Source organism: Myxocyprinus asiaticus, chromosome 9 (genome assembly GCF_019703515.2).
Source record: "Myxocyprinus asiaticus isolate MX2 ecotype Aquarium Trade chromosome 9, UBuf_Myxa_2, whole genome shotgun sequence".
In the NCBI taxonomy this organism is placed as follows: Eukaryota; Metazoa; Chordata; class Actinopteri; order Cypriniformes; family Catostomidae; genus Myxocyprinus; species Myxocyprinus asiaticus.
Window position 1 is genome coordinate 45,670,418 of NC_059352.1, and position 17,948 is coordinate 45,688,365.

Below are 17,948 nucleotides of genomic sequence, written 5' to 3' on the forward strand. Positions count from 1 at the left end.
GCTGGCACACAGTTTTTTATGAGGTTTGACATATGACATTTAAATATCATATTGTTAGGCTTCATTAATGCTACATGATATTAATCATGCTAAATTACAGCTAGCGGAACAACTAACATTTAAAAACTCTCCCAAAGAATTCACATGATACAGCACTAGCAAGGCCATTGTTAGGGTGGTGCAACCACTGCGGCCACACCAGGCCCCGCCCCTTAGGCTACCCTCCCCGAACGGCGATCAAAACCGAGGGCCCCCCCTTAAACTATATCTGCTTTTAACTTTTTAACCATTTTTTCATTTATCTTGTGAGCTTTCTTGGCTGAATAATCCAAAGTTATATCTTAGAGGTCCAGAACAAAATATGCCATCTAGCAGGAAAAGCATGATTTTTTTTTTTTTTTAAATCATCAGAAAAATATGTTTTTGACTATTGATAATAAAAATGTATATATCATCGCAAAGGAGAGGATCTCAGCTTTCTAATGCACTTAGATTGTGCTTCTAGTCCACTCAGAGGCCGAGATATTCGATGAAATAACAAGGGTGATGCATGAACTGAAAATTAGACTGAATATCTATTGACAAGCACTTCTTTGAAGACTAAAATGCGTTAGAGTGCCACATACATTTCAGAAAGAGAAAAAAATTCTAGTGCTTGGTGCCATATAGTGGAATGAAATAAGACTTTTCAAAGTGAGGTAGAGTGAATAGAACCAGAATTACATGTTTATCAAAGTTAGGACAAAAAAATAAAATAAAAAATAAAAATAAAAAAATAAATAAATATAGATTATATATATATATATATATATATATATATATATATATATATATATATATATAAACTTTGTTTATCATTATAGATTATAAACACATACAATACAGTAATATTTATGAATAATTTGATTTATTTATTTTTTTATTTTTTTGGGTTGGGTATCTTTTAAATTAGCCCAAAAATGCACCAGAGTTGAAGGTTTTAACATGTTGGCTAACATGAGGCGACTTGTTCCAGTTACATGTGAAATAAAACAGCTTTCTTCAGGGTACAGATATGGGGAATTCATCTCATGTGAGTGGACATGATTTTATTTTTTCAAACTAGTCATTTCTGTATGTTAAAAACTTTTTAATGTTTAAAAATTACTGAGTGCACCTTCACAAGCTCAGTTTACTTTTCCACCGATATTCCACTAGAGGGCGTTGCATTTACTTTTGTCGTAATAGTCAACAGTATTTTGTCAGCAAGGATTTCATCTTTCTCTGAACAGCATGACAAAAAGTGCAACTCTCTGCTTGTTCTGCATGTACAGGGTGTGCTGGACAGTTTGCTGCTGGCATCAGTATCACAGATGTCAGCAAAAATCAGACAGGCTGTGGAAAAGACAGCCAACAAAATCAGGTGCCCTGTCCTTTATTATCAATAAAGTTTTTTTTTTTTCTTTAGGTTTTATAGAACTCTTTGCATTCCATGTCGATATTTATGTTAAAAATTGTCTTAAGGAAAGATATGTAACAATAATAATCCTTGTGCATCTCTGACTTTGGCTTGATGTGGTATTTTTCATGTAAAACATTCTAGTTATTTAGATGTTCTTTGTCACGTTTTGAATTAGCTGAGTGTGGCTTACCTTTCCTGCAGGATTTTATTCAAAGATAAGGACCGAAAGTGGGAGGAGATTGAGAGAAAACTACAGGCAGAGAATGAGGTGCCTCTCCTCAAGACCTCTAATCAGGTGAGAAGGGAGTATTTAGTTCTACATGTTGTGAACAGCTTTGATGTTCTCTTAAAATCTCATTTTATATAAAATTTTTCGAAATTTCACATATTTACTCATTTGTTGTATTAACATATACCTGAAATAAATGTAAATGACATTAATAACATGAAGAAAAAAAGTATAATAAAATACCTGCAAAGAAATGTACAGTAAGTCAGTACATTACAGCATAGATTTGCACCTAGCACGGAAACAAGTGAGTGAAAAGGAGCACCCTAATACATAAGACTTGATCAAAATAAAAGGTAGTTATTAAGAAAAACAGGTCCATATGAGATATGCAAACAGTTAGGTAAAATAGCATTATAATAATTATTATTATCATTATTAAATAATATTGAATGTATTTGTGTCATATGAAAAAAATGTGTTTTAGGTGCTAAATGTTTACATTCTTCACTGTATTCCATAAAATGATGAAGGGCAGGACCCCTTTGTAATAGACAAATAGTTCCTCATTGTTTATACATGTTTGTTTAGTTCACTTTTATGCCACAATGACATCTGTACAGCATAGAAAAGAATGAACTCATTAAAGATGAAACAGAAGAGCACTAAAAATGATCAGCTTTACCTCCATGTTTGAATTTCATTGAGACATAGGCTACAGTATTCGATAGAGCATGAAAAAAATATTTCCATGATTTGTTAACTTTATGTTTTTGCCATATTAACTTAGATTTACTAATTTCTTCAGATAACATAAGAATCTGTTTTTATTGAGTAAACTAATGGCACAATGGCAATGCACTGATATAATGTAAAAAACATTCCAATAATTGTTAGTTTACTAGACCTTTTTATTCAAATTGTTATTTATTTATTTTATTTTATTATCTAATTTTATTTCAAATGAACTCAAAATTTTAAGGCAACCAGGTTACTTATTTTTTTAAGTTTAACCAAAATAATTTCTTATTGTAAGTGCATAGTTCAGCACATTACCACATTCACCATGGTGGTCAAAATACATCAAATCCGATTTGTCCCCTTTTTTAATAAGTAACATGAAATTCCAATGACCTGTTGAACACTGAACTAGAAATGTCCCCGTTTTTCATTTCAGAAATCTGGTCACCTTATTTTAAGGTGATTTGAAATGTATCTCACAACCAAAGTTGACAAATAGAGAATACCACAAATTGCATCTTCACCCAAAAATGAAAATTCTGCCTTAATTTGCTCACCCTCATGTTTTCTCCAAACACATATGAATTCTTTCTTACGTGGAACTCAAAAGGCAGAATGTTTGCCTCAGTCACCATTCACTTTCATTGCACAATGTTGTTCACTACAATGATTGTGAATGGTGACTCAGGCTAACTACATCTCATTTTGTGCTCCACGAAGGACAGAAAATAATATGGGTTTGGAAAAACATGAGGATGAGTAAATGATGACAGAGTTTTAATTTTTTGGTAAAGTATCCCATTGATGTAACAAATTCTCAAGGTTTTGAAGGAATTTAAAAGGAATAGTTCACCCAGAAATGGAAATTCTCCCATCATCATTTACAGTGTATGACATTCTTTCTTTTGCTGAACACAAACAAAGATTTTTAGAAGAATATCTCTGTTCTGTATGTCCATACAATGCAAGTCAACAGGGTCCATAACTTTAAAGCTAAAAAATGCACACAAAGGCAACAAAAAAGTAATCCATACAACTCCAGTGGTTAAATCCATGTCTTCAGAAGCGATATAAGTGTGGGTGAGAAACAGATCAATATTTAAATCCTTTCTTACTATAAATTCTCCTCCCTGCCCAGTAGGTGGTGATATGCATGAATTAATGCAATGTGAATCGCCAAAAATATAAGAAGAATAACTCTTAGGAGAGAAAAGCACTAAGGAGGGCTGTTTGAAAGTGAAGATTTATAGTTAAAAAAGGCCTTAAATATTGATCTGTTTCTGACACCTGTTATATCGCTTCTGAAGGTATGGATTTAACAACAAGACATGGAGTCGTATGGATTACTTTTATGCTGCCTTTACATGCTTTTTGAGCTTTAAAGTTTTGGGCCCTGTTGACTAGCATTGTATGGACCTATAGAGCTGAGATATTCTTCTAAAAATCTTTGTGTTCAGCAGAAGAAATAAAGTCTTACACACCTAGGATGGCATGAGGGTGAGTGAATGATGAGAGAATTTTCCTTTTTGGGTGAACTTTTTCTTTTAGAGTAAAGTTTATATAATTTCGAATTTGTAAGTGTGCTGACAGCCGTCACAGATATTTTGGAGTGCTAAGAATCAGAATGAGCTTTATTGCCCTTATGTTTACACATAAACTCAGCAAAAAAAGAAACGTCCCTTTTTCAGGATATTGTATTTTAAAGATAATCTTGTAAAATCTAAATAAACTCTACAGATCTTTACTGGAAAGGGTTTAAACAATGTTTTCCATGCTTGTTCAGTGAACCATAAACAATTAATGCGCATGCACCTGTGGAACGGTCATTAAGACACTAACAGCTTACAAACTGTAGGCAATTAAGGTCACAGTTAAAATAACTTAGGACACTAAAGAGACCTTTCTACTGACTCTGAAAAACAACAGAAGAAAGATGGCTAGGGTGCCTGCTCACCTGTGTGAACGTGCCATAGGCATGCTGCATGGAGGCATGAGGACTGCAGATGTGGCCAGGGCAATAAACTGCAGTGTCCGTAATGTGAGACGCATTACGCATTACATCTCAATCCCATTGAGCACGTCTGGGACCTGTTGGATCGGAGGGTGAGGTCTAGGGCCATTCCCCCAGAAATGTCCGGAAACTTGGAAATGCCTTGGTGGAAGAGTGGGGTAACATCTCACAGCAAGAACTGGCAAATCGTGTGCAGTCCATGAGGAGGAGATGCACAGCAGCACTTAATGAGGCTGGTGGTCACACCAGATATTGATCAATGGGGCAGTTTTAACTGTTCATGAGATGGATAGCCTGATGGGAAAAAAAACAGTTCTTGTGCCTGACAGTTCTGGTGCTCAGTGCTCTGTAGCGCCGGCCAGAAGGCAACAGTTCAAAAAGGTAGTGGGCTGGGTGAGTGGGGTCCAGAGTGATTTTTCCAGCCCTTTTCCTCAATCTGGAAGCATACAGTTCTTGAAGGGAGGGCAGGGGGCAACCAATAATCCACTCAGCAGTCCAAACTGTCCTTTGTAGTCTTCTGATGTCCGATTTCGTAGATGAACCAAACCAGACAGTTACTGAAGTGCAAAGGACAGACTCAATGACTGCTGAGTAGAACTGGATTAGCAGCACCTGTGGCAGGTTGAAGTTCCTCAACTGGCGAAGGAAGTGCAACCTCTGCTTGGCCTTTTTCACAATGGAGTCAATATGGGTCTCCCACTTCAGGTCCTGTGAGATGGTAGAGCCCAGGAACCTGAATGACTCCACTGCTGCCACAGTGCTGTTCAGAATGGTGAGTGGGGTCAATGCTGGGGTGTTCCTCCTGAAGTCCACAATCATCTTCACTGTTTTGAGTGTGTTCAGCTCCAGGTTGTTTTGACTGCACCAGACAGCCAGCTGTTCAACCTCCCTTCTGTATGCAGACTCGTTGTCATCTTGGATGAGACCGATGACAGTAGTGTCATCTGCAGACTTCAGGAGGTTGACAGAGGGGTCCTTGGCGGTGCAGTCATTTGTGTACTGGGAGAAGAGTAGTGGGGAGAGCACACATCCCTGGGGGCACCAGTGCTGATCGTACAGGTGCTGGAAGTGAATTTCCCCATTCTCACTAGCTGCTGCCTGTCCGTCAGAAAGCTGGTGATCCACTGACAGATAGAGGTGGGAACAGAGAGTTGGGTTAATTTAGTCTGGAAAATAGCTGGGATCATGGTGGTGAAAGCCGAACTCAATTCTACAAAAATGATCCTTGCATATGTCCCTGGTCTGTCCAGGTGTTGCAGGATATGATGCATTTCCATGTTCACTGCATCATCCACAGACCTGTTTGTTCGATAAGGAAACTGAAGGGGATCCAGAAAGGGTCGAGTGATGTCCTTCAGGTGGGCCAACACCAGTCTCTCAAATTACTTCATGACAACAGACGTCAGAGTGACTGGTCTGTAATCATTACAGGAATAGTTCACCCAAAAATGAAAATTTGCTGATAATTTACTCACCCTCAGGCCATCCAAGATGTATCTGAGTTTTTTTCTTCATCAAAACAGAATTTAAGACTTCAAGGATTTCATTTCAGGCCTCCTTCTCTAAACAATGCAAGTGAATGTCCTCCATTTTTTGATGGAGCAAAATGCATATTTAGGGTGCATCAAAATAATCCACACGACTCCAGTCAACAAATAAAGTTCTTCTGAACCCAAATGATTGATTATTTTGAGAAACAAAACAATACCTATATACTTATATTAACTACAGATGTTCGCTTCCGTACATCTCTGTGACGTGTGTTCATGAGAGGGATGACGTAAGATCGTTGGAAAGGTCACACGTCACATGGAGGAGGAGTCAGGAAGCGTGTCAATGTTTACAAGAGAAACTTGCACAGAGCACAGACCAAGCACCGTTCACAAACCAAAACAGTCCAAAACAATTTCAAAACAATATAAAATAAAATAAAAAATAATTTCCAAATAATAATAAAAAAAACAATGCAAACAATGATGTGCTTCCTGACTCCTCCTCCACGTGATGCGTGACCTTACCAACGAGCTTACGTCAACCCTCTCATGAGCGCACGTCACAGAGATGTACGGAAGTGAACATTTGCAGTTAAAAAATATATAAGTATTGTTTTGTTTCTCAAAATAATCAATCGTTTGGGTTCAGAAGAACTTTATTTGTCGACTGGAGTCATGTGGAATATTTTGATGCACCCTAAATATGCATTTTGGATCATCAAAAAATGGAGGACATTCACTTGCACTGTTTAGAGGAGGAGGCCTAAAATGAAATCCTAAAAGTCTTAATTTCTGTTTTGATGAAGAAAGAAACTCAGATACATCTTGGATGGCCTGAGGGTGAGTAAATTATCAGCAAATTTTCATTTTTGGGTGAACTATTCCTTTAAGTCCTGAGATCTTGGGTTTCTTTGGGACAGGAATGATGGTGGAGCATTTGAAGCAGCTGGGAAATTCACAGTGCTCCAGTGATCTGTTGAAGATCTGTGTGAAGATGGGGGCCAGCTGGTTGGCACAGGCTTTTAGACAAGTGGGTGAAATACCATCTGGGCCTTGTGCTTTCCTTGTCTTTTGTTTCCGGAATACCCGGCACACATCCTCTTCACAGATCTTAAGTGCAGGTTGAGTAGCAGAAGCGGGGAGGAGGGTGGTTGCAGGAGTTTTTGGTGTTTGTGTGAAGTGAATGAAACTGGGCTTTTCAAATCTACAGTAAAACACTTTCAGGTCGTCAGCCAGTTGTTAATTCCCTAGTGTTGGGGGATGGTGTCTTGTAGTTAGTATTGTCTTTCAGGCCTCTCCACACTGATGCAGGGTTGTTAGCTGAAAACTTTTTTTTTCTTTTAGCCACTCTAATCTCCTTTGTCAGTGTGTTTTTCGCCTGATTATACAAAGTTTTATCCCCAATTCTGTAAGCATTCTCTTTGGCCTGATGAAGCTGCCTGAGTTTTGTTGTAAGCCATGGTTTGTCATTGTTGAATGTTAAATAAGTCCTAGTAGGAATGCACATGTCCTCACAGAAACTGATATATGATGTTACAGTATCTGTGAGCTCGTCCAGATTGGTGTCTGCAGCTTCAAAAACACTCCAATCAGTGCAGTCAAAGCAGTCTTGTAGTTACAGCTCTGTTTCATTGGTCCATCTTTTTACAGTCTTTACTATAGGTTTAGCTGATTTATGTTTCTGCCTGTAGGTAAAGTGAAAGATGGGGGTCTGAAGCTTGAGAATTGCCTATGCTATTAAGGTTTTTTTTTTTTTCATTTTAGTTCATACTTCACAGATCTTTCAGCAGAAGACATGTCAGTTTAATTAGACTGAGCCTATGACTCATGGCTTGTCACCGCTCAGATTTGGCCTGAGACGTACCACCTCCGTTCAGTGACAGGGCAGTAAATCTAGCTCTGTAGTGCAGGCTGGCCTCAGTTGAACTCCTCAACTTCTGGGAAGAAAAACTTATTTAGCAGTGATGGAGTACACACAACTACTCTTGAAAAAATTCTATAATATTTACAAATAATAAATAAGCTGCAGTTATTACAAAATTTAATGCAGGGTTCCCTGTTTCATGGAAAACCTGGAAATATCAGGGAGTTTTTAACTTGTGTTTCCCAGCCCTGGAACAGTCATGGAAAAGAATAAAATCTTAAAAGTTTTGGAAATTTCTATAGCGAATAATTTATATTTTTGTAGTTATGCCCAGCTCTAAAATATTTCATCGGCTAGATATTGCTCTTGTTTAGAGTAAAACTTGCTCTCTGTCCAATTTGAGAGTGCAAGCAAGATTAAATCGTTCTTTTGAGTTATTTCTTTAGAATGAATCAGCTGAACCAATTCACAAATTGTTCTGTATGATACATAAGTTAAATTATTTCAGTGGTTTTTAAAAACCCTTATCCAGTCATCACAAACAACTGGAAAGGGCATGAAAAAGTCATGGATATTCATTGGTCAAAGTGTGGGAATCCAATCTATGTTGAAATTCTCTTGAAAGGTTTGATTACATAAAATTCTGTCAGATCTATGTGGCAAAGAAGTTTTCTATAGTCTTTTTCTATTTTCTCACCCTCAGGAGATCTCATCCATACTCCAAAACCTGAAAAGAGTGGAAAGACACTTGCTAGGTAAGCAGTACTGTGGAGTTTTCAGCTGTGTTCAGAATAGAATACTAGCTTACTACTTAGTGTGCTGTAAATACTGTTTAATGCCTACTATTTAGAAAAAATATGTGAAACAGAACACATTATGCAATGCTAAACGTTTCAAAAAGTAGTATGCTACATTGTTGTCTTACTATCACTATATGACATAATCACGTTGCATGTTTAATTTAACGAGTGGCATCAGTTGCCTACTGAAGGATTAAAGAGATAGTTCACCCAAAAATGAAACTTCTCTCATTCTCACCTTCATGCCATCCCAGATGTGTGACTTTCTTTTTTCTGTAGCACACAAACAAAGATTTTTAGAAGAATATTTCAGCTCTGTAGAGCCATATAATGCAAATTAATGGGTACCAACATATTGAAGCTCAGAAAAACACGTAAAGGTAGCACCAAAGTAATCCAAAAGACTACAGTGGTTTAATACATGTCAATAGCAGCGATATTATAGGTGTGGGTGAGAAACAGATCAATATTTAAGTCCTTTTTTACTAAATTCTCATCCCTGCCCAGTAGGTGGTGATATGCACTATTTATTCTCACCCACACATATCATATCACTTCTGAAGACATGGATTTAACCACTTAAGTTATATGGATTACTTTTATTCTGCCTTTATGTGCTTTTGGAGCTTCAAAGTTTTGTTACCCATTCAGTTGCATTGTATGGACCTACAGAGCTGAGAAATTCTTATAAAAATCTTTGTTTGTTGTTCAGCAGAAGAAATAAACATCTAAAACTCATCTGGGATGTATGAGGATGAGTAAATAATTAGAGAATTTTCAATTTTGGGTGAAATGTTCCTTTAAGTATCTGAATCAGAAACTCAGTAAATAATTATTTGTTCCTTGTACTTTTAATCTTTAGTGATTGATATCATGGTGGACCCTGATGGTACGTTGGATGCTCTGAGCAGTTTGGGTCTGACCAGTCCTCTGTTGGCTGAGAACAGAATTAGTCCTGGATCACAAGGTCCAGTTGTCAGCCAGGCAGCAGAAGGATCAGCCAGTACCACTGCACTGCCCTCTGCATATTCAGAGGTCGCAGAACGAGATGTTGGTCTGCGGGAAAGGAGCAAAGAGCAGAACACTGCCAATAAAAATTGAATCACTGCAAACAGTTTACACAGAGATCCTACAACACTTTGAAAGGCCAGGTCAACATGAACTTTTATGTGAATAGTGTAAGGTATGCTGTAAAATGTCCTATATAGCAATGCATTTAAATGTTTGCTTCATAAATTCTATATATCCTTGGATGGATTTTCAGTTATTAAAAACAATGTTTTGAAATATAAATTAACTGTAATACCATGTCGTCAGAATGACTGTACACGAGCATTAATTTTTCTGAAGATCCCAGATCTAAAGCTGCTCAGGAAGTAGTTGAGCACATGACCGTTGAAAAGGAAGCAGCATGTGAAAGAGTTAAATTGTAGTTTATTGAAGAGTTCATACTGTGTACTGTCAAGTGTTGAGCTTAAGTGCTTGCAAAAAGTTTTCTTTTTCATTTAGGGCCCAAAATAAACACTGTCAAGCGTCAGATGTAAGAAAAAAATGGTTCTGGAGTGTAATGAGTTGTTCACTCATTGGCCGGTAATTTTATTAGGAACTGCAACATGTCAAACGGTTCAGAAAACATCAGTTGCGACTCTGTGATAAAATCACTTGCTCATCTTTTCTGTGTAAAGTTAGACCCAGTTTTACAACTTCATTGCCAAGATGATGATGCAACACCATAAACACTAAAACCCTAAAACTTCAACAACGATTTAAACAACTTTACAGCTCAAATATTACATGAGTTTTAACAGAATTAATGTAAGTGCTTTTATAAAATTATAAGAGTCACATTCCTGCCTTTAAAGTCTCCAAAAATTGGCCCCAATCACTTCCATTGTAAATGCCTAACTGTAACCTCGATTTTTGTTTTGTTTTTAAAGAAAAGGAGAAACAAGTCGAAATTCATTTTTGTGGTAATCAACAGTATTCCACAAATGCTGTCGATTGAGCTTAATTTTTATTGAACCTGGAATATTCCTTTAAGCCACCAAAACAAAATCATCACTCTGTCACGTTTTTGTGATGTGCAGTTTCACCGTGAGACAGAGACCTGCTATTCTCGAATACATGACGCTGCCAATGACACAATGAAAGATATGCAATTAAAATAGCCAAATAATCCCACTGTTATTGGGTCAAAAATACTGTATATTTATTAAAATTATGCAAAATACAGTTTCTTGGCTGGAAAGAAAGAAAAACAAATAACTGGTAAATAAGAAATATTTATGGCTGTTTGTTTTTCTCATTTGTGGCAAGTGTGTCAAAAAAGTACATTTTGGACCGTTTACATGTCAATTGAACCAAAATTCAACATTTTAAAGCACACTGTTTCCTTAAAGCCAATCTCTGCCAAATATTTAATACATCTACCATATAACCAAGTCTTTGAACATTGGTGTTGTCTAACAGGAATGAATTATCTAAAAAGATTGCAATTGTTTTGCAGCAGTGAATTTGTGATTCATGAGAATGCTCATACTGTATGTCAGGACAAGGCTAAAATGTATAACACCGGCCTTCATGTATTACATTTTAAATTAGTTTTTATTATGGCACTCTGACCTAGATACAGCCCAGTCTGATCTGTAAAGTGTAAAAAGCCACCATTGTGATGAATTTCAGCCAGTCCTACAATATGAACCCTTGCATATATTTTTTAGATTTAATTATAAAACATTCCCTTTTTTCAATCATAAAACATAACATTACCAAAGGTTATAATGTTGCTGCTTACCTGTAGTTCCAGTACAGTTGCAATGTCTCAACAATACCCTTCCATGTAATGTTTCTATATGATCATTATCAATTAGGAATATACAAGTGGTCTGTGCCATGTGATAGCCAATAAGAGGGCCTTGATTTACCCAGTTGTTTCATTAATTAAGCTTGTTATGTCACAAAGTGCCCATTATCAAGATCATTATGAGATGATGTAGACATTAAACATCATGTTATTTTGCACATGCAGATGTTTCAACCTGTTCAGAATAGTGTTGTGAACTGGGTACATTTTTTTTAACTGTTTTATGAAAAATATCTGGTTAGGTAGCTACTAGCTAGCATGGAAATTATTCTCTCCTCTTAGAGTCTGTCTGCCTCAGTGGTGTTTACAAATGAATGTAAAGCAAATACCGATTTAATAAAGAAATTTCATATCCCTGGATGCACAATGTCATAATTGATCATCCCTGATGAGATTCATTATATTAATATAATAAAGGGCCTACATAGATAATTAACTCTCATGTTTTCTCACCTCAAGTCAGTATGAAAACAAAACCTATTTACTTTCTTAATACACATTCCTGGTCTTGTTGCACACTATTCTATTAGTGCATGTTATTCCAAAGTAAAAATGTTTTTGATATAGAGATCACTCTTCATGATCCAATCAATTCAGATTGAATACTAAAATGAAGTCCCACCCTTTTTCATTCTGAAATACATCACATTAAGGAGGTAAAATGGGGTTGTGAACACCATTTCATGCTGACTTCAATTAATATTTTATCTATTTATATGCAGGCTGTCTTATCTACTGTATATGTAAAGTTAATAACTAAATAACTTTTGAAGGAGACAAGTGACAGCACATAAAGCTTCTTGACCTGCTTATCCTTTCTTTTCATTTTAAACACACACACATATACACTTAAGCCTTCACATATGCTGAAAGACTGATTTGCAAATGTAGACTATAAAAATGAATTAAGTTTAGAATCTCAGGAGGCTTTATGTCAGAGAGCGAGACAAAGAGACCCAAGAGCAGAGGAACAGTTCAAAGGATTTATTAACAATAAATATTCACTTCAACTGGCGAAGACTGAGGAGCCCGGCAATGCTGCAGTAGCGGGGAGAAGTTTGTGGATGCATGCACACCATGGGCAAATCCGTGAATAGTGTGTTCACAGGCGAGTGTGTTCATTGTGGAAGTCAGGAGCAGATTCGTAGGAATGCTCCGTTGAAGACTCGTGAGCGCAGAGAACAAGCGTACAGCAAATTTGAAGGCAACCACACTCCCGACATGCGACAGAGATGGGCAACCAAACAGATACATGAGACAGGACCAACTAGGCAGAGAAAGTGAGGTAAGTACCTGACATCAAACAACAATCTAGCAAAGATACTGAGAACACAAAGGGCTTAAGTAGGGAGTGAATCAGTAGAGAACTAGGTGCTGCTAGCATGCTAATTAGTGGCATGATCAGCATTCCACTGGGAACAATCAATGTTCCCATGGAAACACTGATCATACATGCCAGCAGCACCTGCGAGACATGAGGGAGAGGAAATAACAAAACACACAGAGCAAACCGACAAACTCCCCGGAGCCATGATACTTTAGTTACGGTAATCTAGTCCTGATATATGTCACTCTTTAATCCTCTCTTTTGTTCTGTACTAGCCCTGCTGGAAGGTACTGGAACAAAATCAGGCTTGAAAAAGGTAACACCAACAATCATCCATGCGATTATCTAATCAGCCAATCGTGTGGCAGCAGTGCAGTGCATAAAATCATATGATACGGGTCAGGAGATTCAGTTAATGTTCACATCAACCATCAGAATGAGTAAAAAATGTGATCTCAGTGATTTGGACTATGGCATGATTGTTGGTGCCAGACGGGCTGGTTTGAGTATTTCTGTAACTGCCGATCTCCTGGGATTTTCACGCACAACAGTCTCTAGAATTTACTCCGAATACTGCCAAAAAAAAAAAAAAACATACAATAAGCAGCAGTTCTGTGGACGGAAATACCTTGTTGATGAGAGCGGTCAATAGAGAATGGCCAGACTGGTTCAAACTGACGAAGTCTACGGTAACTAAGATAACTGCTCTGTACAATGGTGGTGAGAAGAATATCATCTCAGAATGCTATTCTGAGATGCGGGTTGGCGCTGTTTTGGTAGCACGAAGTAGACCTACACAATATTAGGCAGGTGGTTTTAATGTTGTGGCTGATCGGTGTATGTGAATAGAGATGCAGGGCTTGTTTCTCTGTTAACATGGCCTGACCTGTGATTATGTTAATTGTGTTTTCTGACTTTTTTTCCAATGACACACAAGTGCGAGCTTTACCGGTCACATACAGAGGTTTTACTACAAATATCTGACAGACTGAGTGGTAAAATTTCCATCATGGTCTATTTTTATCTGTTATATTAGTTTAAGTTTCCCTGTATGTGGTATATTTGATGTTGTCACGATATAGTCAACATTTTCAGTTAAAAATGACAATGCATTGCAAGCACAATTCTGATGAAATTGGTGTTCTATTTAATCATTTCCAGAATTGGGGAACACACTTTTAAAAGTGTAGTTACATTATTGATGTTTCTGAATGAGAGCAGCAGAGCACATCTGGTGATCTCTCTAGCGAACACACATACAGCGCACACATGAGAGCGAACATGTAAAAAAAAAAAGTACTATGAAAGAATGTGCGCTCTGCCGCTCTCAGCCAGAATAATCACATAAGGACACATATACTGATGCACAGTATCAAATACACAGAATGAATGATCATCAACATAAATATGAAGACAAAGTCAAATCCAGGACACTTTTAGCCATTTTTGCAAAACCTGGCCAGATGCTTTTTTTCAGGCCGAAAAAGAGGACATATCCAGGAAAAAGAGGACGTATGATCATCCTTGGTTATTAGCTAGTCCAAGCTTGTCAAAGGCTTGTTTAAACTGTTCATAAGCTGGTTCAAACTGGTTATTGGTTGGTCCAAGCTGGCCATAGGCTGGTCTAAACTGGTTATTAGCTAGTCCAAGCTGGTAATAGGCTTGTTTAAGCTGGTCACACAGTAGGCTGATTCAATATGGTCATTAGCTGGTTTAAACTAGTCATGGGCTGGTCCAAGCTGTCCACAGTCTGGTGCAAGCTGGTCATAGGCTGATCCAAGCTGGTCATTTGCTGCTTACAGTTAGTCATATGCAGGTCTATGCTGATTATTAGCTGATCTAAGTTGGTCTATAGCTGGTTCTAACTGGTTATTGTTTGGTGCTGGTCATTAGCAAGGCTGGTTCAAGCTGGTCATGGTCTGGTTCAGACTGATCATAGGCTGGTTCAAGCTGGCATAGCTGGTCCAAGCTGGTCATTAGCTGGTCCAAGTTTGTCTTTAGCTGGTCCAACCTTGTCATATGCTGATTATTAGCTGGTCCAAGCTTGTCTATATCTGGTTTAAACTGGTTATTGGTTGGTCCAAGTTGGTCATAGACTGGTCCAAGCTGATTATTAGCTGGTTCAAGCTAGTTACAGACTGGTCCAAGCTGGTTATTAGTTGGTTTAAGTAGGTCCTTTGCTTGTTTAAACTGATCATAGGGTGGTCCAAGCTGGCAATTAGCTGGTTAAAACTGGTTATTGGCTGGTCCAAGCTGGTCATATGCTGATTATTAGCTGGTCCAGCTTATCTATAACTGGTTTAAACTGGTTATTGGTTGGTCTAAGATGGTCATAGGCTGGTTTGAGCTGGTCATTAGCTGTTGCAAACTGGCCAGTAGCTGGTCCAAGCTGGTCATAGACTGGTCCAAGCTGATTATTAGCTGGTTCAAGCTGGTTCAAGCTGGTTATAGACTGGTCCAAACTGGTCATTAGTTGGTTTAAGTAGGTCCTTTGCTTATATAAGCTGATCATAGACTGGTCCAAGCTGGCAATTAGCTGGTTAAAACTGGTTATTGGCTGGTCCAAGATGGTCATAGGCTGATTAAAAGCTGGTCCAGGCTTGTCTATAGCTGGTTCAAACTGGTTATTGGTTGGTCTAAGATGGTCATAGGCTGGTTTAAGCTGGTCATAAGCTGGTCATTAGCTGTTAAGTTGGTCCTTCGCTGGTGCAAGCTGGTCTTTGGCTGATTCAAGCTGGTCATAGTTTGATTCAAGCTGGTCATAGGCTGATCATTAGCTGGTCAAAGTCCCTTTCAAGGCAAGTTAATCCAATCGGTGCCCATCTTTGGAATGCTCCCGGTCAGCTATTTTCTATGGATATAAGCGGCCTGAAAGAACAGCTCTAATTGAACGGGGAAAGACCAAAATCTCCAAAACAGTTGGTCTGACAACAATGATATCATAAATTTAGCTTCTTTAGCTCAGATCATGCTAAAAAATCAACATTTTCAGGCTGGTCTAGCTAATGCATTTTCTCGAGTTGACTAATTTCTCCCATTCATTTTAATACAAGTGCTCTGTCTCGAGTTAAATAGTCTCTGAGCTGGTTTAAGCTGGTCATAGACAGGTCTAAGCTGCTCATTAGCAGATGCAAACAGTTAGACCATCTTGAACCAGCAACAAACAAGCTACCAGGTAGTCATACCAGCTTAAGGTGGTCCTCTGGTTTTTAGAACACGGTATCTGGTCAATTAACTAATGGCCAGCTAAAGACCAGTGTAGACCAGCTAGATCCTAGCTACCATGTTTCAACACACAGCTATCAGTTTAGGCTGGACTTTCAATAGGGTTATATCTTATGTGTGTTGAGATGGACTGCCTAAAATATGTTTTTTATATTCGTCACATAATAGCATTCTGCAGTGCTTTTGATAATAATGGGCAATCATTAAGAGAGCAGCTGAGAAAGACACAAACCTTCCCAGAGGATTTTGGTGGCACAACAGGACAGCACATTTACATATTCTGTACATTTGTTCGATGGGCAGTTATTGCTAAGGATTTTATTGCATTTCAGGAGAATAGAGAAACGTAGAAATGTGCTGAGTCACTGGTTTAATTATGCTAACGGACAGAGCGAGGAGGAATTAGTATTCATGGTACGGAACATTTTGGAAAGACCACAGTCCGAATAAATTAGTTAGAAATCATGAAGCTTTCTATGAAGCTAAGACTGAGAATAAAGACTCCAACATAATCTCTGCTTAAGTCAACATGAAATCAAAATAGACTCAATTCACTTTCGCAATACAAATTCCTGGTCTCATAATTTACTCAACCTTACATATATGTATGAAGTGTCTGTATCCATACAATACAAGTCAACAGGGTCCAACACTTTCAAGCTCCAAAACAGGACATAAAGGCAACAAAAATGTAATTCATACGACTCAAGTGGTTTAATCCATGTCTTCTGAATCGATATGATTGGTTTTGGGTGAGAAACAGACCAACATTTTTCACTATAAATCTTGACATGTGCAGTCTCCTTGGCAATTGTAATCTGACTCTCGATTACACTTCCTCACATGCTCTATGCATGTACATGTGCTCTGCGCATTCGTCAAGTGCGAGAAAGTTTAATCGAGCTTCAAATCATGATATATTTAGCTTGAGAACTCCAATTCATTTAGTGAGTTGGTTCTTTCAGATGGTACATGTAAACAAACTAGTTTATTTGTGGTGTGTTCAGTGTAATAATGTCCCCGGACATATCGCAGTGGTTCCGCCCTACTCCAACCAGTGTTCAGAATGCACACAGAGGTAAATAAAATGTTAGCATCTAATGTCAAAGTGGTAAATGCGTTAATCACATTAAAGAAAAATTAACATGTTAAACATTTTAAATGAATCGTGTGCGTTAACGCTTTAATTTTCACAGATCTAATATTTAAACACTGTGTATTTTTTGTTTCACTATAAATCTCCACTTTCACTTACACATTCTTCTTTTGTTTTTGGTGATTCCCATTCTTTTTTCAGATTAACAATTTTTTATTGATTCACATAAACGAACACCGTAAAACAAAACATATATACACAGAATCAATCTTAACCCCCACTATTACCCCTCCACCTCCCAATCCCCAATCCCACCCTGACCCCCAACAACATCACAGTGGTCTCAAATGATATATACACACACACATGCACAAAAAATATATAAATAAAGAAATAAATAAAATTAAAAATAAATAAATAAACAAATTAAAAATATAATAATAATAATCACATATCCATAAATGACATATACCCGCCCCAATTCTCCACGAACAAGTTGTAACTCCCCATTCTTCTAAATGCCCCTTCCTCAAAGGCCACCACCCTTCCCATCTCCGAGCACCACTCCTGAAAGGAGGGTGCTCCAGCCGACCTCCAGCCCCTCAAAATGATCTGCCTGGCGATCATGACACTGGCTAAGAGCCAACTCTTCATGTGTCCATTTTCAACATCAATAACCACCCCATCACCCAAAATATAGAGTCTGGGGCAAAATGATACCCGAGTGTCCAACACATCGCACACCACACTCTGAACTCTTAACCAAAGCTTCTGTATCTCAACACACCCCAAAAAGACATGGGTTATGTCTCCGTCCTCTGATTGGCATCGCCAGCAGGTGGGTGTGTCTTTAAGACC

General features: G+C 37.9%; 1 protein-coding gene across 1 annotated transcript in view; it reads left to right on the forward strand.

Moving 5' to 3' along the window:
- LOC127446677 (centrosomal protein of 170 kDa-like) overlaps window positions 1-11,796 on the forward strand; it is a 38,327-nt gene extending 26,531 nt beyond the window's left edge. The window contains exons 16-19 of the mRNA XM_051707806.1: window positions 1,314-1,402; window positions 1,643-1,736; window positions 8,483-8,534; window positions 9,442-11,796. Of these exons, the coding sequence (XP_051563766.1) occupies window positions 1,314-1,402; window positions 1,643-1,736; window positions 8,483-8,534; window positions 9,442-9,680 (474 nt within the window). The 3' untranslated portion in view covers window positions 9,681-11,796. The remainder of the gene's footprint in view (window positions 1-1,313; window positions 1,403-1,642; window positions 1,737-8,482; window positions 8,535-9,441) is intronic.
- Window positions 11,797-17,948: the final 6,152 nt, after the last annotated feature.